Genomic DNA, 20,550 nt, shown 5'->3' with positions numbered 1-20,550 from the left:
TTCTTCAGACGAAAAAGTTTATAAATGATATATACATTTTCCTTTATCGATACATGCCACTTTTCTGTTAATGATGATGTACGGATAATTACTTGTAATATGTCCCACTCAGTCCAGCTTGGACATTAGCAAACTCATTCACAAGTATATTGCTGTATGATTGTCACTTCAACAATACATTCATGTAGTAGTTTATTTTATTTTGTGATATTGTAATATCAGAGCCTGTGACAAACATGCTTCCAAGGTCTGAAGAATTCGGTGGCTTGATGGCCCTCCCACACAAGGCCTAGAAAAGGTCACATCTGACTGCCTTGGTAGCGATGCCTACGCTCAGCGCCAGAATCCGTAAAACCAAACCCACTGCATGCCAGAAAGCCTCAGAGCAGGTAGGAGGCTGAGCTGCGTGGGCTCAGAATTCATTCTCACGCATTCCTAAAGCCAACCACTTGCTGGATGAATCATTTCACAGAACGTAATGCTGAAGACACTGACAGTGGAAGTTTAGTTTTAGTTTATCACGCTGTGTCATTATATACACTGCCATACATGATAAATCAAGTTCTGTCTGGAACAATAACCATGGTGTCATTATAAATGGATGCTTGTAATTGAAGTCTCAACAAATCCTGTATAAAGTAACCAGTAACTGGTCTGAGTTTTACAGCTGCGATTGTCTTGACAAATGATTGGTCCGGAGCTGCTCTTTTGGCCCAGTATATACATGGTAAAAGGTGGTTCAGTTCATAAGTGTTTAGATTGCAGCTTGCTAGACTCAGTTTCTCCAGCCAGGGTCTTCATCCATTGGAAGCAGAGGATGAGGGGAAAAGTTGGGTTGGCTGGCATCACTGCTTATTATGTCCAATACCTCTTCAAGCTGACTCCTAATTAAAAAGAAATAAGATATGATAAATATGAACCAATGGTGTTTAACAAATAATCTGCTGATTTTTGATTTTGACTTAAAAGTCGGTATGTTTCTGCCTATTCATTAATATACGTCCATTTCTCTTACTCTGTGCCTTTCCTCACCGTTAATTAACACAAAGCCACAAACATAACATAATTACCCCTTTAAATTCAAATGTAACCCTGCAGGTGATTTATGTTAGTGAAATCCTACTACTAAAATCACCTAAAACCTATGTTTCTTTGTGCATTGTTTTGATGTGCTTTTTCAGCTGCAGCTGTGACAATCTGGATTGAGAGTCAGTCACTTAGGGGGTCTACAATTTATATATAGCAGAGAATTGATACTGCTCTCCGTGTACACTACAGTTTTCCCTTACACTGCAGATGCATTTTGTGACTCATAACCTGCAGGCTGCAGTATGGGTTCTCTATAACGCTATCTGCATATCACACGACTAGGGTTTTCTCATCCCAGCTTTATGTTTCCATGCATTGGAATAAATGTCCTAAAACAAGTGGAACAAGAGGAGATTGTGGATTCAGTCATTTAACAGTTGCAGAGGAGACATGGCTGCAGAACAAAGAATGGGCTATGGGAGGTTGCAGGTTCAGCCTTTTATTTGTATAAATGGAGCAGAGGAGGCACAGGGATGTATAACAAAAAGTGCTGCAGCATTGGGTGGGGGGGTGGAGGATAGAAGCTTCAGTTCTGCATGTAACTCCCCCACATAAACGCCCATAATTGTGCTTCTGGCTGGGGTGGAGCTACAGTCAGCATTGACATTGATAAAATTAGCATTTTGCTTCTAAACCACAGTGATTTTAACAGGGGCAAGTGCTAAGTGCACATTCCCTGGGGGATTTCACAAGCCTTTCTAACTTTTGGTGACAGTTATTCTTTAAGAACCACCACCTACTCTTGAATACTATATTCAGAAAGAATAGCAGCTATGTCAAGGTGTTCTCATCAACTTACATTACAGCTACATTTGGATAGGTCTCTGGGTGATAATTCGGTGACACCGGATAGAAAGGTTGGGTCCATATTGGGTTACTATTCTCCATTACTGAATATTCAGGACTTGGCATGTACCTAAAATCAGAAATAGAACAATTAAAGAAATGTATTAATCCATTTATATTTTTACTATACCAGCTAATTGTTCCATTCAGATTTCTAGAAATATTTGATCAAAGCACATTAAAGTGCTACTAAACCACCTGCACTCACTATATCTGGCCTCCCACAGTACACACAACATGGAAATGCAATTATTTTAGTAAATATAAACGGCTAAATACATTTTCTCATCAGCAGTATATAGGAGTCTTGTGATTTCTATCAGTTATTAGTTAAAGCTTGTAGAAGGAGTTTTCATAATGCACTGGCTGCCGTATCAGGATGCAGGGCCCCTGACCCTCTGTCTGGACAGTTCTGATTGGCCCTGTGCTGATTACATGCACTCTCTCAAGAAAAAGAAAAACTCTCTAGCAATACACATCAAACTGAGCATGTGCAGCCTGACTCTGTTTACTCTGTCTTATTCTGACATGTTTTGGAGACAGTACAAGAAGGGGAGGATCAGAGAAGACAGGGTCAAACAGCCTTTTTACACAATGCAGAGGAATAACCCCTCCTGTTGTGGGTTTAGTAACACTTTAAGTAAGAAACCTATACCAGAGTAATATGAGGGCTGATATAACCTTACTCTTCCTTCTGCAAATGCTGATCTGATGGCTTCAGTACCTTCTGAGTCACTGACCTAGAACATGTATGCAGTTTAAGAGTGTAACTTAAGTCAGATTTCCATAAATTACTGGGAGGGACTGGGCATAACCCAGCTGTCTTGGACCATGTTGGGACAAATGACAGAATACAGGGAAGATGGGGGATCCTTAAGAATCAATTTATTGAATTATGCTGCAAGTTGAAGAGAAGGATCTCCAATGTTATATTCTCTAGAATTTTGCCTATGACATGCGCAACACAGAAAAGGCATAGGGAGCTTAGGGAACTGAATGCATGGCTAAAGGCCTGGTGCAGAAGTCGAGGATTTGGGTTTCTAGAGCACTAGGCTGACTTTTCATTGGGGTACAACCTATATGCTAAAGATGGTTTGTACCAGAGGGAGGCCTATTGTGCTATGGGAGAGGTTTATGGGAAGGCTGAGAAGTATTTACACTAGGATTGAGAGGGGACAGAGAATGAGAATAATGGGGGAGACAAATCTAACAGGGGTCAGACACAGGGGTCAGGGTGGAATGGTGTAAGTTGGGGTGGGGCTTTGGCAGGTGATAAGGAATTTTCCATATTACAAACAATCATTGGCAACTATAGTACTACTTGTACAACAAAAAAGATATGCAAAACACAATTGCAAAATGTGACTGTCAGGGAAGACGTCTGCAAAGTACTACTGTTGTTTCCAGGCACATACCTGTGCGCAGGCGCCAACCAAGAATGTCCAGAATGACTGTGGGCGCTTCTGCTGATGCGCATGCGCGTGCGCGAAAGGGATTGTGCATTGGTGCACGTGTGCGCACCTGTTACCAGAACTGGCGCCAGTCGGTCTATTTAAATGGAGCTTTAACACTGGCTGGTTGTTGCTTGGTCTACAGAGTTACCTGAATCCTGATTCCTGTCTGTTTGACTTCTGCTACCGATTCGGCTTGTTCCCTACTACCGCTGCCTGCTTCCTGCCCTGACCCCTTGGCTTTCCCACGGACTATTCTCTGTCTCCAGTTCCTGTTACCTAGCACCTGTTACCGAACCTGCTTGTGACCCGACTACGCCTCTGCCTGCTGTCTGCCTGCTGTCTATGCCTGATTTGCCCATCTGTTGCCAAGACCTGCCTGTGACCCGACTACGCTTCTGCCTGCCACTTCTGTCTGATCTGCCTGTCTGCTGCCTACCAGATTAGTCTGACCCTGCTTCTGGCTGTCCAGCCTGCTTCGAGCTCCTGTGTCCAGTGGTGCATCTCTACCCATCTCCTGCCAAGTCTGCCAGCCATCTGCCACCTCTCCTGCCTGCTACCTGCTGTGTTCCAGCTTCCTGCTTCAAGTTCCTGGCTTCCGCTGATACAGACTTCTGGACTGATCCTAGGCACTCTTACCCCACCATGCTCCTGAGCCTGCTGTCCCACTATCAGGGGCTCTCGAGCCGGAGCTGTACGTGAGGCCTTCCTCTACACGTCAGGCTCACCCACCAGGTACGTGACAGTGACAATGAATTAAAGTGTTCGTTCACCAATGCCAGTACTCTGCCAAACAAAATAGGTGAGTTGATAACTTTGGTGCAAAAAGAGAACTATGATTTGATTGTATTGCTGAACCTTGGCTTCATTGTTCACACAACTGGGCTATAAATATTACTGGCTATGCATTCTTTCAAAGGGACAGGGCAAAACGAAAGGGTAGCAGCATCTGTCTCTATGTGAGAAGTGATCCTAAAGGGAGTGTGAAAGAGAACCTTGTTGATGGAGAGGGTGATGGTGCTGAAGCTTTATGGATGGAGCTGCATATGGGTGTGCATACTTTAAGTTAATTAGAGTTTGTTTTAGACCTCCCAGTGTTAATGAGGAGGTGTAGACTCAGCTACTTTCACAGATAGAAGGGGCTGCAAGGTCTGACACAGTCATAATAATCGAGGATTTTAACTACCCTGAGATTGACTGTAGTTATGCCACTGCTGGAATAGTAAAAGGGGAGGCAGTTACCTGAGAGCAAGAAGAATCAATGAACTACCAGAGTGCTCACCAGCAGTTAGTTGGTAGTTCATTGTGAACTAGAAGCCTTGTACAAGTACTAGTAGTCTATCCATTCACAGCAGCCCTGCATGGCCATGCTGTTTTCAAATTGTGAAAGCGGGTGTGGGGAGAAGATCCCCGCCTGCTGTCACGGGGGGGGGGGGGGGGAGGGGATCGGGCGTGCGGGGTGCACACGCCGAAACATGTTATATGCTCCACCCTAAAAACAGGTGGAACATGCAACATGTTCCAAAAGTGAACATATCCATTAAAAGTGTTTGTAATTAACATCATGCTGTGCCATCCTTACAGAATGTCTCCAACGTACAGCCAACCTCAATGCACTATTTAAGGGGGCAGCTATGTGGCAAATGAGGTTTCATGTTGATCAATGGTGTCCGGGGGGGGGCACAGGGGCCCTGACCCTCCCAACATTATGCTGTGCCCCACCATGTGCCCCCCCCATTAAAAAAAAAAATGTCTAAGAGGGAGAGCGTCCCCGCGGGTGATTCCTCCCCCCTCCCTCTGCTCGCTGACACTGCATAATGCAAGCCCTCACACAACCACGGCCGCCCGATCTGCTCCTTCCCCTGCATCCTCATTGGCAGGGAGAAGAGCGAGTTGCAGGAAGGACTCCACCAGGACTCTCAGTTACTGAAAAAACAGACTGATTTCTCCCGTCCTTAGGACAGGAGAACCAGCCTGTAAATTCCAAGAGATGCCAGACCAGCACTGTCAATAGCAGGGGCAGGACAGCAAGAGGAGGCTGGGAGACAACCTTTGCAACCCTGATAATTCTCCCACTGCTTTGGACCCTTATATTTTCTTGGTATGCTGGTGACATATATATCTTGTTTTCTGCCACCCGGGGGGGGGGGGGGGGGCCCAATACAGTAGGAAGGGAGCTTACTGCAGAACATGTGAAAGGGCCGTTGTGGGATCGTAGTAAAGGGCCCCAGGATATATATAGATATATATATATATATATATATATCTATAATATAGAACAGGTTTCCGTGCTCATGGACAGAGGCTTGCAGCCTCCCCTTACACGCCCCCAAAGGGGTGAGATATGATAATAAGAGCTTATAGATAGGGGCAAGTCACTATTCACAGGAACTTTGCTCATGGTGGAACTTTATGCAACTTTATGCAACTTTTTTATGTTGGGACTTTTACTAATAATTTTTTTATATATAATTTTTTATATATAATTTTTATGCTTTCACTTTTTTCATTTTTTACCACTGTCATTGTACTTTTTCAACACTGATGAACTGAATTAAGAGCACACTCTCCACCTGTCCAATCCTATTGGGGAGTGAACGTGGTATTGCACGATTATTGGACGTTATGTTATCACTATTTGCACTTACTGATCAATGTTATTAATGAACAGGTATTACACTATTTGGAGGGGGGGATTTGAATTTATGAATTTATATATTTATATATTCCCCTCCACGCACTAGGGGGGATGTTCTATTGATTTGTCTATTGATTTATCTATTTTATATATTGGATTAATTTACACTGGCGTGGAAGGATAGCTACACTTTATACTTTATACTAATAATTTACTGATTTGCACATAGTAGCATGGGATACTAATCTCAATGGGCACACATCCACTTTTATATATCTATACATTTTGAGTTGAGGGGTTTTTGCCTATACACACGAGCATATATCCAACAGGTACCCAATACAGGTAGCGCCACTTGCCCCTATCTATAAGCTCTTATTATATATATATATATCTATGTATATAGATATATATATATATATATATACATACACACACACACACACATATATATATATATATATATATATATATATATATATATAATTGCATTTTATAGTTGCCCCCCTACTTTTGTCCCTGTCCCCCCATGTGCCCCCCCTAAATATGAAAGCTGGAGATGCCACTGATGTTGATAAATGTAAAGTTATGCACTTGGGGGCTAAGAATATGCATGCAATATACATTCTAGGAGGAGTATAACTGGGAGAGTCATTGGTGGAGAAGGATCTGGGTGTTTTGTTAGAGCTAGCCAAATACTTTTTTGTATTAAAAGAGGTATAGACTCCAGAGAGAGAGAGATATCATTTTACCCCTGTACAAATCATTAGACTTCTGGAATATGCAGTTCAGTTTTGTGCACCCGTTTACAAAAGGATATTCGAGAACTGGAGAAAATGCAGAAAAGGGCGACCAAACTGATAAGAGGCACGGAGGAGCTCAGCTATGAGGAAATATTAACTGAACTGAATTTATTCTCACTTTAGAAGGGGTAATTAAAGGGGGATATGATCAACATGTATAAATGCATAAATGATCTACAGTATATAGTGAACTTGATGTAGAGTTATTCATTTTCAGGTCACCGCTCGCTGTCCCTCAGCGGCCCGGACGGAAGCCGTCTCCCTTCCTCTCTGTTTACTTCCACAGAGGAGGAGGAGCCTGCGCTCGAGCCTTGAGAGACACCGCTGTTTGTATCTGGAGTGTAGACTGTCAGCACTGTTCTGAGGTATGTAAGGGGGTGTGTGTCTATACTGCTGGGGGGTGGTCTGCACTGGGGGGTGTCTGTACTGCTGGGGGGGTACTGCACTTGGGGGTGTCTGTACTGCTAGGGGCATCCTGCACTGAGGGGGGGTGTCTGTACTGCTAGGGGGATCCTGTACTGAGGGGGGGTGTCTGTACTGCTGGGGGGGTCTGCACTAAGGGGGGGTGTCTGTACTGCTGGGGGGGTTTGCACTGAGGTGGGGGGTGTCTGTTCTGCTGGGGAGGGGGGTCTGCAATGAGGTGGGGGGCGTCTGCACTAAGGGGGGTCTGTAATTCTGGGGGGTCTGCACTAGGGGGGTGTCTGTACTAAGGGGGGTCTGCACTGGGGGTGTCTGTACTGATGTGGGGTCTGCACTGAGTGGGGTCTGTAATGCTGGGGGGGTCTGCACTAGGGGGGTGTCTGTACTAAGGTGGGTGTCTGCACTGCTGGTGGGGGTCTGTACTACTGAGGGGGGTCTGCACTGAGGGGGGGTCTGTACTGAGGGGGGGTGGTCTGCACTGGGGGGATGTCTGTACTGCTGGGGGGGTTGGGTCCTGCACTGAGGGGGGTCTGTAATGCTGGGGGGGTCTGTACTAGAGGGGGTGTCTTACTGAGGGGTGTCTGTACTGCTGGGGGGTCTGCACTGAGTGGGGTCTGTAATGCTGGGGGGGTCTGCACTAGAGGGGTCTGCACTAGGGGGGTGTCTGCACTAAGGGGGTGTCTGCACTGCTGGGGGTGTCTGCACTGAGGGGGGTGGTCTGCACTGGGGGGATGTCTGTACTGCTGGGGGGGTTGGGTCCTGCACTGAGGGGGGTCTGTAATGCTGGGGTGGTCTGCACTAGGGGGGGTGTCTGTACTAAGGGGAGTATCTGTACTGAGGGGTGTCTGTACTGCTGGGGGGTCTGCACTGAGGTAGGGGGTGTCTGTACTGATGGGGGTATGCATGTGTTGAATCTTTTTCAGCAAATCGATTTTTTTTTTTTCACCAGGACCGATGCTGACACCGCTCTGGTCCTGAGGAGCTGTGGGTAGGATGAGGTGGGTTTTTGGGTGAGGCCGCGGCTTCAGCCTAGTCCGCGAGGCTGGACGCCGCGGGCTAGGCCGAAGCCGTGGCCTCGCCTAAAAACTCCTGCCCGCAGCTCCTCAAGACCGGCGCGGTGTCCATAAAAAAAAAAAAAAAACTTGATTCGAATCGTGAATCGAGTTTTTTTTTTTTTAAATCGCAGATTTTTTTTTGGAGAAAATCGCCCAGCTCTACTGCATACAGTATACTGCATACTTTGTTGTTCGGTAATCTGTTGTTCAATGGCATAGTTCTTTTTTTTTTTGTGGGGGGGGGGCCCATACAACATTTTGCTATGGGACCCTGTGATTTCTAGTTACGCCCTTGGGTTTAACCTCCACATATGGAAAGGCTTCTTCACAGCAAGAGCTGTGAAAATGTGGAAGAGACTCCCTCAAAAACTAGTTCTGGCCAACTCAGCAAATTGTTTTTAAAAAGAGCTGGATGCATTGCTAAATGCACAAAATATAACTGAATATTATCAATTTTAAGTAATAACAACAGAGAGTGTTGATCAGGGAAAATCTGATTGCCTCCTGGGGGCATCAGAAGGATTTTTTTTCTACCACTGGAGCAAATTGGACCATGCTTTATTGCGGTCTTTTGACTTCCTCTGGATCAAATAGGAGTGTAGAATTGTGTAATGGAAGGTTTTTATTTATTTATTTATTTTTATTGGTTGAACGAAATTGACTTTTTCAACCTGACTAACTATGTAACCATGTGTATTATTGCAACACAATAGTGTGGATGAAGTGATTGATTATACAAACAATTTCTTCATTGTTCCTTGACACAATGTGATAAAGAAAGTAGGATTTGATTGCCTGGAGACAGATACACCACAAAAAGCAAGATGGAACCACTGGGACGTATTTGATTGACTTATTTATTTTTATATATACTGTATCTCACAAAGTGAGTACACCCCTCACATTTTTGTAAATATTTTATTATATCTTTTCATGTGACAACACTGAAGAAATGACACTTTGCTACAATGTAAAGTAGTGAGTGTAAAGCTTGTATAACAGTGTAAATTTGCTGTCCCCTCAAAATAACTCAATACAGACATTAATGTCTACACTGCTGGCAACAAAAGTAAGTACACCCCTAAGTGAAAATGTCCAAATTGGGCCCATTTAACCATTTTCCCTCCCCGGTGTAATGTGACTCATTAGTGTGACAAGGTCTCAGGTGTGAATGGGTAGTAGGTGTGTTAAATTTGGTGTTATCACTCTCACTCTCTCATACTGGTCACTGGAAGTTTAACATGGCACCTCATGGCAAAGAACTCTCTGAGGATCTGAAAAAAAGAATAGTTGCTCTACATAAAGATGGTATAGGCTATAAGAAGATTGCCAAGACCCTGAAACTGAGCTGCAGCACGGTTGCCAAGACCATACAGTGGTTTAACAGGACAGGTTCCACTCAGAACAGGCCTCGCTATGGGCGACCAAAGCAGTTGAGTGCACATGCTCAGCGTCATAACCAGAGGTTGTCTTTGGCAAATAGATGTATGAGTGCTACCGGTATTGCTGCAGAGTTTGAAGGGGTGCGGGGTCAGCCTGTCAGTGCTCAGACCATACATCGCACACTGCATCAAATTGGTCTGCATGGCTGTCATCCCAGAAGGAAGCCTCTTCTAAAGATGATGCACAAGAAAGCCCGCAAACAGTTTGCTGAAGATAAGCAGACTAAGGACATGGATTACTAGAAACATGTCCTGTGGTCTGATGAGACCAAGATAAACTTATTTGGTTCAGATGGCGTCATGTTTGTGTGACGGCAACCAGGTCAAGAGCACAAAGACAAGTGTGTCTTGCCTACAGTCAAGCATGGTGGTGGGGGTGTCATGATCTGGGGCTGCATGACTGCTGCCGGTACTGGGGAGCTACAGTTCATTGAGGGAAACATGAATGCCAACATGTACTGTTACATACTGAAGCAGAGCATGATCCCATCCCTTCGGAGACTGGGCCTACAGGGCAGTATTCCAACATGATAATGACCCCAAACACACCTCCAAGATGACCACTGCCTTGCTAAAGAAGCTGAGGGTAAAGGTGATGGACTGACCAAGCATGTCTTCAAAACTAAACCCTATTGAGAATCTGTGGGGCATCCTCAAACGGAAGATGGAGGAGCGCAAGGTCTCTAACCACCAGCTCCGTGATGTCGTCATGGAGGAGTGGGAGAGGACTCCAGTGGCAACCTGTGAAGCTCTGGTGAACTCCATGCCCAAGAGGGTTAAGGCAGTGCTGGAAAATAATGGTGGCCACACAAAATACTGACACGTTGGGACCAATTTGGACATTTTCACTTAGGGGAGTACTCACTTTTGTTGCCAGTGGCTTAGACATTAATGGCTGTGTGTTGAGTTATTTTGAGGGGACAGCAAATTTACACTGTTATACAAGCTGTACACTCACTACTTTACATTGTAGCAAAGTGTAATTTCTTCAGTTTTGTCACATGAAAAGATATAATAAAACATTTACAAAAGGTGAGGGGTGTACTAACTTTTGTGAGATACTGTATATACAGTATATATATATTTATGTAGCACAGTATTTACACTTACCTAGTAAAAGATGGTTGATCTTGAATTGGAGGTAGAAATGGCTGAACAAACTCAGCTGGAGGACTAGAGCATGAAGACAACACATTTTGAATAATGTAACCAGTTATCTAATAGATTTATGTTAGTATCTATGTGTCTTGTTTTCTTGAAATACAATTTTGTAAATGTAAGTGCTCAGTAGTGAAATCATTAGCTTGCTGCATTCACATTCTTACCTGCATTGTTAGCAGAAGTTAAACGGGCTGTGTCTCTTGTATGCATTTACTCCAGTAAATCATAGTTATGTCTGCTCTAGCAGTGAAATTTATGTTTTACCAGCCACCACCTATGCCTTGCATACAGAGGAAGACAGGGTGCTCACAGCCAACCTATGCAAAAGCGATCATTACCGATGATCGACCCTTTGATATCCCTAGCAAATAGCATCCAAACTCTACACATATGGCACAGTGGAGTGTAGCATTTATTATTTGCTAGTATTAGAAAAATGCTCCAAATTTGTGTAGTAACCGCTAGTAAATGCCTGTATGGGCCCAGCTTAAGATTATGATCCCTCTCATGTGTAAATAAGGGAAAAATACCGCGCTGTAAACAAAGAACTAAAAAAACTAAAAAACAAAGCAGCAACTAACATATGAAATACACACATATAAAACATCAAATAAGAAAACAATAGCGGCGCTAAATAATGAACATGATATGTGATAAATCATTAAATCAATATAATTGTAGTGAAAAGTGAACAAAATTGTGAATATGACGTTCACAAAAAACAAACCTAATCCCGTGAAAAAACAGAAAAGAAAAAAACATAAAAATAAAGTGATAAAAAGTGAGGATTAACTTGACATGAAAGTCCAAAGCAATCAGCCAATTGCTGGATGTTAAAACAAAATAGTGCAGTCTTCCATCACCATTGAGTGTAAATCACCAGGAAAAATGCATGCTTACCAGAGGCAAGCAAAGAGAAGCTTGCGGCTATATACCCAGCCAGGGTCTTTTCTTAGGGAATCAGAGGTAAACAACACAGAGGACACTGATCCAGGATCGGCACACCACTCGGATATTATGGAAGGGATCCTCAGGTAACGTGTTACCAAAAAATATAAGAAAAAGGACTTCCCATGGTGTAATACCGTATAAATAGTTTATTGTATGGATAAAAGAATCACACAAACATAAATTGGTAACGGTCATATGTAGCCGGCCGGCAGTGCGCCCTGTTCGCCCGACGCGCGTTTCGTCATACAATGACGTCGTCTGGCGCACTGACGCATCGTGTATAAATACACAACATTAAAAACCAAGCCTCGATCTGAGGTGAGGATAGAGACAGGTCATACCCAACATGGCGGACCGGAAACGTTCGGTCCACCATATTAACCAATGGCTGAACAGTACAAAAAATGGGTAAAAAGTTAAAAAAAATCACACATAAAAAGTAGCAATACTGAAAAGGAGCTACAGAATGAAAATTAATGAAAATTAATGGTATATCTCTCCCCATCCACAAGGTCAAAAGGGATCAATAAATCTATGGGCTGACAATAGTCAGTTATGGTCGTCAAAGCAATAAGTCTGCAAGACCACCTATAGCCAGACATAACAATCACCAAAAAAAAAATTATTAAAAAAATCAGAAAGTTAATTAAAATCAGAAAATTAATAAAAAAAATGAATTAAAAGTATAAAATTGGATAGTACCAGAACACATGCACTGACAATTTGTAGGTGCATAAAAAGGGGTATATTTGGATAAAAGATTAAAAATTTAATTTAGATTATCCAAAATGGGACAAGCGATCACATGACAAACAAAAAAACATTTTTTTATAATTTCAGTCCTCAACCCACATCAAGTTTACACAATGAGATTGTATTGAACAAAAAACAGTATTGAGCAAAATTCAGTCCTCAACTAATGTGAAGAATATGCATTACTAGATAATGTAAATTAAAATAAATTAAAATACTGTGCTATTATTCATAACAACAAGAACACACAAGCACCTAAATAAAAGAAAGGGGTCTGTATAAGTAAATTAGGAGTTGTCTGTAAAACAATTAACATCCACATCGATGTTAAGGCCGAAAGGGGCATAACACTTCAACTTATGGTTCCAGGACATTTCCAGCCTAGATAACTGCCCCTCCATTGTGGGCGGTACTTATCAATGCCCAAAAAAATTGTTTTATTGGGGTATTTGTTGTGAAACTGGAGGTAATGTCTAGAAACAGAATGTTTGGGAAAACCATTTTTGATATTGGTAATATGCTCGTTAAGACAAACAGAGAGGGGTCGCCTAGTTCTTCCCACGTATTGGAGTCCACAGGGACACTGAAGTAAGTAGACGACCCCCTCTGTGGAACATGTGATGAAAGGCTCAATGGTGTGCTCACAAGACGTACTAGATGAGACAAAAGTTTGAGTTTGTCTATGTGTGCAACCATTGAGTGAGCAGACCCGACATCTTCTGCATTGGTAGAAACCAGTCATGTTCTCAAAAAAGCCTTTTTTACTAATAGGAGGATTAAGAATGTTAGGTGCCAACCTATCTCTGAGTGAAGGTGCACCCCTGTAAATCACCTGGGGTCTATCTGGTAACACTGCATTCAACACCAGGTCATTATTCAAAATGTGCCAGTGTTTAGTAATCAGTTTTTTTATACTAGATTTTTTAACCGAATAGGTGGTGATGAAAGGAACAAGGGAAGTCCTATCATTCTGGGGATGTTTGACTTTGTCCTCAAGAAGGTCTTCTCTATCCATAGCTTTAACCTCTTCAAGTGTGTCTATCAGAGAGTCGCCTGCATATCCTTTATCTAAAAAAACGTTTGATGAGGATGTCGGCCTGTAACAGAAACTGATCGGTGTTGGTGCAGTTACGCTTAATTCTCATAAACTGACTTTTTGGTACTGACCTAAGCCATGGAAACTATCGGTAGGGATGTATGATTTCCTATCGGTCTCCTTAAAGTAGGTAGAGGTCGTAAACTGATTGTGAGACCTAGTGATGGTCAAGTCCAAAAAGTTGATACTCGATTGACTAGCATCAAAACTAAGATGAATCCCCCTAGTGTTGTTATTAAGGTATTCCATAAAGGCTTCCAAATCTTCCCGACCTCCATCCCATAGGAGAAAGATGTTGTCAATGTACCTAGCCCATAATACAAGTTGGGGTTTCTGGCAAACATGGACTACATCCTCCTCCCACAAGGCCATGAAGATGTTGGCCAGGCTGGGGGCATACGTAGCCCCCATTGCCACACCCCTATCCTGGCGAAAAAAACATTGGTCAAACCAGAAATAATTGTGTGTGGCTATGAACTGTAAAAGCTCCATGGTGAAGCAGATCTGCTCATCACAAAGACCAGAATCTCGTCTGAGATAAAATTCTACAGCTAAAAAGCCTAAATCGTGAGGTATTATAGTGTACAATGACGCCACATCAGTTGTTACTAGCCACATGGTATCAGTAGAGGTATAATTAGACAACAATTTAATTACCTGGCGCGAGTCTCTTACCAATTTATGTTTGTAAGTGTGATTCTTTTATCCATACAATAAACTATTCATACGGCATTACACCATGGGAAGTCCCTTTTCTTATATTTTTTGGTGACACGTTACCTGAGGTTCCCTTTTATAATATCCGAGTGGTGTGCCGATCCTGGATCAGTGTCCTCTGTGTTGTTTACCTCTGATTCCCTAAGAAAAGGCCCTGGCTGGGTATATAGCCGCAAGCTTCTCTTTGCTTGCCTCTGGTAGGCGTGCATTTTTCCTGGTGATTTACACTCAATGGTGATGGAAGACTGCACTATTTTGTTTTAACATCCAGCACTGGCTGATTGCTTTGGACTTTCATGTCAAGTTTATCCTTACTTTTTATCACTTTATTTTTATGTTTTTTTCTTTTCTGTTTTTTCACGGGATTAGGTTTGTTTTTTGTGAACGTTATATTTACAATTTTGTTCACTTTTCACTAAATTTATATTGATTTAATGATTTATCACATATCATGTTCATTATTTAGCGCAGCTATTGTTTTCTTATTTGATGTTTTATATGTGTGTATTTCATATGTTAGTTGCTGCTTTGTTTTTTAGTTTTTTTAGTTCTTTGTTTACAGCGCGGTTTTTTTCCCTTATTTACACATTTGTCTCTTGATACACCATATACTGCTGCTATAGCCCATCCGTAGTTCAATACCGGAATTTTAAATTGAACTTTAGGTTGAAATTATGGATATTTTTGAATATCGAGCCTCTAGGGTGGTGAACACAGATGGGGTATTCGAGGTCTACATAAATGAAGAGGTTGACATCAGTGGGTTATTCACCAGGTTAAAAAAAATTTAACCATTTCAAAAACCCATACACAATGGGATATATCGCCTTCTTGGAGACCTACGTTAAACATAATATGGTCTCCAGAAGTTTAAGGTGGGAGGTTAGTCCCCAAAAGGGTGAAATCCAATAGGAAGAAAGGTACAAATATTTTAACGAGGCGGGGGTCAAGTTTCTCCAATTCTTAATTGAAAGAAAAATTCTTAAGCTCTCTCGATTGGACGAGGAGATTAAGATTATTAGGGAAAAATTGATCCCATTACGTGAAACCCCAGAATATGGAGAGAAATCCCAATCACTTCAAAAGATTCTGGAAAAAGAGGATCGTGAGCAAAAAAACAAAAAATAGAAAAAATACAATAGGGACCTGACTGACTATTAGGGTGGGGTTGTGTTTGAGTGGCAGAAGAAGATTTGGGCAGAACAAGCATATGTTGGGAATGTTGTCATGGAAACGGTCCAACAAATAGGTGGCCACATTGGCCAACGTCCGTTAGGACCACAAGTTGGTCCTGGGGAGTTACAACAAAACCCCCCCAAGACCTCCCCCTAGAGGTAGTAAAGGTTCTTATCAATCCCCTTATAGGTAGAGGAGGGCCTCAACCCAATTTTCATCAGCCACAAACCCAACGCCCGTTTAGACCCAATTATGGGCCTGGAGGTGGCCGGGGACGAGGTACACAGTACTATCTTCCCCATCAGGGGTGCCCTTTTTAAAATTACACACAAGGACCTTATTCAAATATAAGGAATGCTAACCCCCCCATTTTCCAACGTCCTGGCCCTGTCCAACATACCAGTTATAACCATGGTCCAACCTATGCCCCAGGCCCTAGCCATTTTGAACCACCTATTAATTTTGACAATGTCAATAATGGCGAATATGATTTTAGTGGTAATCCACAGAACAGCTTCTACCCCTTACGAGATCTGTCATGCCCTCCAAACGACATAGAACAGAGATCTGCCACTCAATATGATATGGGTAATAATAGTGCTCCTCCAGTTCCCCTAATGTCTAACAGCAGTAATGGGTTCGATTATGCAGGCTCTGGCCCGTTAAGTCGTGAACCAAATCAGTGGGGTTTTCACAGACCCGGCCAGGGCACCAAGCGCACCATAGACCGAAAAGAGGAACTAGAGGGGGGAAAAGGGTACGAGCTAAAGTGGAAAAAAAACATAGCTGCTACAGGAATTTTTAATTTAAGTACAGTTGTTTTGAACGACTCTGAAAAACTAGTGCTAGATAAAGGTATTAAATTCGCACCTCCACGTAGGCTCAACAAATTTGAAACCTACATGGACGTACACAAATCTATTCGAAAACTGAATATCAAACGATATATGCTTTCTAATCCTGTCAGTGATACGAGAGTAACAACTACAGAATACCAACATTCAGGGCTCTCAAATGCCTCCTTGTACAATCCCCCGGGTGCCTTAGGTCCCTCGATTAGGGCCTTTAGGGATGTTCTCCTTAGAGATCTTGACAAGATGTCCCTAAAAAAAGTGAGATTTAGCCCCACTTTTTCTGCTGGCCTGGATTCTCTTTGTGAGAACAGGGAGCTTGTTATCAGGCCAGCTGATAAGTGTGGGGGGTAGTCATCCTTAATAGGGCTGACTATATGTCCGAGATGCACAGAATTCTAGGTGATCATGACACGTATACTCCTCTTAGATCTGACCCGAAGTTCACATATCTCAGGCAGTTGGAGGGCATTGTCGGTAGAGGTTTTAATCAGGGCATCCTCAATAAGAAAGAAAAAGCTTTTCTTATTCCTAGGGCACCTCGTACGCCCATCATTTATTATTTGCCCAAAATCCACAAGCACCTAACTTGCCCCCCGGGATGTCCCATTGTTAGTGGGATTGATTCCCTTATGTCCCGGGTGGGCAAATATTAATTTTTTTCTCAAGCCATTAGTCTCTAGGATGCCATCATATCTTAGAGACTCACGCTAGGTAATTCATTTGTTGTCTAATTATACCCCTACTGATACCATGTGGCTAGTAACAGCTGATGGGGCGTCATTGTACACTATAATACCTCACGATTTAGGCTTTTTAGCTGTAGAATTTTATCTCAGACAAGATTCTGGTCTTTATGACGAGCAGCTCTGCTTCATCATGGAGCTTCTACAGTTCGCAGCCACACACAATTATTTCTGGTTTGACCAATGTTTTTTTCGCCAGGATAGGGGTGTGGCAATGGGGGCTACGTATGCCCCCAGCCTGGCCAACCTCTTCATGGCCTTGTGGGAGGAGGATGTTGTCCATGTTTGCCAGAAACCCCAACTTGTATTATGGGCTAGGTACATTGACGACATCCTCCTCCTATGGGATGGAGGTCGGGAAGATTTGGAAGCCTTTATGGAATACCTTAATAACAACACTAGGGGGATTCATCTTAGTTTTGATGCTAGTCAATCGAGTATCAACATTTTGGACTTGACCATCACTAAGTCTCACAATCAGCTTACGACCTCTACCTACTTTAAGGAGACCGATAGGAGCTCATACATCCCTACCGATAGTTGCCATCATAAACCATGGCTTAGGTCAGTACCAAAAAGTCAGTTTATGAGAATTAAGCATAACTGCACCAACCCTGATCAGTTTCTGTTACAGGCCAACATCCTCATTAAATGTTTTTTTAGATAAAGGATATGCGGGCGACTCTCTGATAGACACACTTGAAGAGGTTAAAGCTATGGATAGAGAAGACCTTCTTGAGGACAAAGTCAAACATCCCCAGAATGATAGGACTTGTTCCTTTCATCACCAACTATTCAGTTCAACACTCTAGTATCAAAAAACTGATTACTAAACACTGGCACATTTTGAATAATGTAATAATAATTATTTTTAATGCAGTGTTACCAGATAGACCCCAGGTGATTTACAGGGGTGCACCTTCACTCAGAGATAGGTTGGCACCTAACATTCTTAATCCTCCTATTAGTAAAAAAGGCTTTTTTGAGAACCTGACCAGTTTCTATCAATGCAGAAGATGTTGGGTCTGCTCACTCAATGGTTGCACACATAGACGAACTCAAACTTTTGTCTCATCTAGTACGTCTTGTGAGCATACCATTGAGCCTTTCATCACATGTTCCACAGAGGGGGTCGTCTACTTACTTGAGACTCAAACTTTTGTCTCATCTAGTACGTCTTGTGAGCATACCATTGAGCCTTTCATCACATGTTCCACAGAGGGGGTCATCTACTTACTTCAGTGTCCTTGTGGACTCCAATACGTGGGAAGAACTAGGCGACCCCTCTCTGTTCCTCTTAACGAGCATATTACCAATATCAAAAATGGTTTTCCCAAACATTCTGTTTCTAGACATTACCTACAGTTTCACAACAAAGACCCCACTAAAACTATTTTTTTGGGCATTGATAAGTACCACCCACAATGGAAGGGCAGTTTTCTTGTGAAGAGTATATCTAGGCTGGAAATGGCCTGGATCCATAAGTCGAAGTGTTATACCCCTTTCGGCCTTAACATCGATGTGGATGTTAATTGTTTTATACACAACTCCTAATTTACTTATACAGACCCCTTTCTTTTATCTAGGTGCTTGTGTGTTCTTGTTGTCATGATTAATAGCACGGATTTTAATTTACATTATCTAGTAATGCATATTCTTCACATTAGTTGAGGACTGAATTTTGCTCAATACTGATTTTTGTTCAATACAATCTCATTGTGTAAACTTGATGTGGGTTGAGGACTGAAATTATATAAAAATATTTTTTTGTTTGTCATGTGATCCCTTGTCCCATTTTGGATAATCTAAATTCAATTTTTCATCTTTTATCCAAATATACTCCTTTTTATGCACCTAAAAATTGTCCGTGCATGTGTTCTGGTACTATCCAACTTTATACTTTTTATTCATTTTTTTATTAATTTTCTGATTTTTTACCAATTTATGTTTGTAAGTTTGATTCTTTTATCCATACAATAAACTATTCATACGGTATTACACCATGGGAAGTCCCTTTTCGTATATTTTTTGGTGACACATTACCTGAGGGTCCCTTCCATAATATCCGAGTGGTGTGCCGATCCTGGATCAGTGTCCTCTGTGTTGTTTACCTCTGATTCCCCAAGAAAAGGCCCTGTCTGGATATATAGCCGCAAGCTTCTCTTTGCTTGCCTCTGGTAAGTGTGCATTTTTCCTGGTGATTTACACTCAATGGTAATGGAAGACTGCACTATTTTGTTTTAACATCCAGCAATTGGCTGATTGCTTTGGACTTTCATGTCAAGTTTATCCTCACTTTTTATCACTTTATTTTTATGTTTTTTTTTATTTTCTGTTTTTTCACGGGATTAGGTTTGTTTTTTGTGAACGTCATATTCACAATTTTGTTCACTTTTTACTACATTTATATGGATTTAATGATTTATCACATATCATGTTCATTATTTAGCGCAGCTATTGTTTTCTTATATGATCCCTCTCAACCAATTAAACTTTCATAGGGAAAATATTAACATTCCATAAATATGCATAGGTGTCATGGGATACACCCATACAAAAACTGACAAAGTTTTGACTGTAATTATTTCACTGATAGTTTATATTGTTGAGAACAGGGATGAAGGGAAAGCATTTTTAATATAGATTACAAGTGAATGGCTAGGGCTATCCCTCCTTTTAATGCCTGTTGTGTTGCATTACCACACGCACATGAAGGTGCACTATTTAGTTAACATACGCTGTGCTTAGTATACCCATTGAATGCCGAGGAAGAGGCAACCAGGCTACGTTCCAGAGTTGAAGCACTCACAAAGGTACAGTATAAAAATATATTGCAAATTTTGTTGTACAATAAATGTTTTGACAAAAACACAGTAAGGGCAATCCAAGAGGTTGACATTGTCATGGTGTATTAGAACTAGATGTTTTATATTGGCACTTGTTCATATATAGATCTCAAAAGGGGAGGAGGGTCCAATTATTGTGGAATTCCACCCAAAAGTGGAAGCTCCGCTTATCTGACTCCTCACCTCCTCCGGTGCCACATTTGGCATCTTTCATGGGGGAGGGGGGAATGGGGACCTGTTTTTGAGAGGTACCTGTCCCCACTTCTGAGAGATCTTGCAGCAGCGAGATTACTCACAAACAAAGCTCCCAACTGTCCCTGATTTCGAGGGACTGTCCCTCATTTGGAACAAAGTCTTACTGTCCCTCTTTCCTCCTCATTTTTCCCTCATTTTGGTCTGATCCATAAATTTGTATATAAAATGCACTATTTATCTATCCAAAAGTTTTTTACAGTGCTAAACCTTTCATCCAATTTCTAAATGGCTGCATCTGAAAATTCCAAAAGCCA

General features: G+C 42.1%; 1 protein-coding gene across 4 annotated transcripts in view; it reads right to left on the bottom strand.

The window, feature by feature from the left end:
- The window catches only part of STAT6 (signal transducer and activator of transcription 6), a 335,779-nt gene continuing 315,229 nt past the window's right edge, over window positions 1–20,550 (bottom strand). For 3 of the 4 annotated variants that reach the window (XM_073613829.1, XM_073613831.1, XM_073613828.1), the window contains 3 exons: window positions 10,855–10,917; window positions 1,889–2,005; window positions 1–884 (listed from right to left, as the gene is read on the bottom strand). In XM_073613829.1, coding sequence (XP_073469930.1) covers window positions 776–884; window positions 1,889–2,005; window positions 10,855–10,917 — 289 coding nt within the window. In that variant the 3' untranslated portion in view covers window positions 1–775. The remainder of the gene's footprint in view (window positions 885–1,888; window positions 2,006–10,854; window positions 10,918–20,550) is intronic. The other variant, XM_073613830.1, reaches the window with a different exon arrangement.

The sequence above is a fragment of the Aquarana catesbeiana genome, linkage group LG02 (genome assembly GCF_042186555.1).
Source record: "Aquarana catesbeiana isolate 2022-GZ linkage group LG02, ASM4218655v1, whole genome shotgun sequence".
Classification (NCBI taxonomy): Eukaryota; Metazoa; Chordata; class Amphibia; order Anura; family Ranidae; genus Aquarana; species Aquarana catesbeiana.
This window is presented reverse-complemented; position numbering and strand designations above follow the sequence as displayed.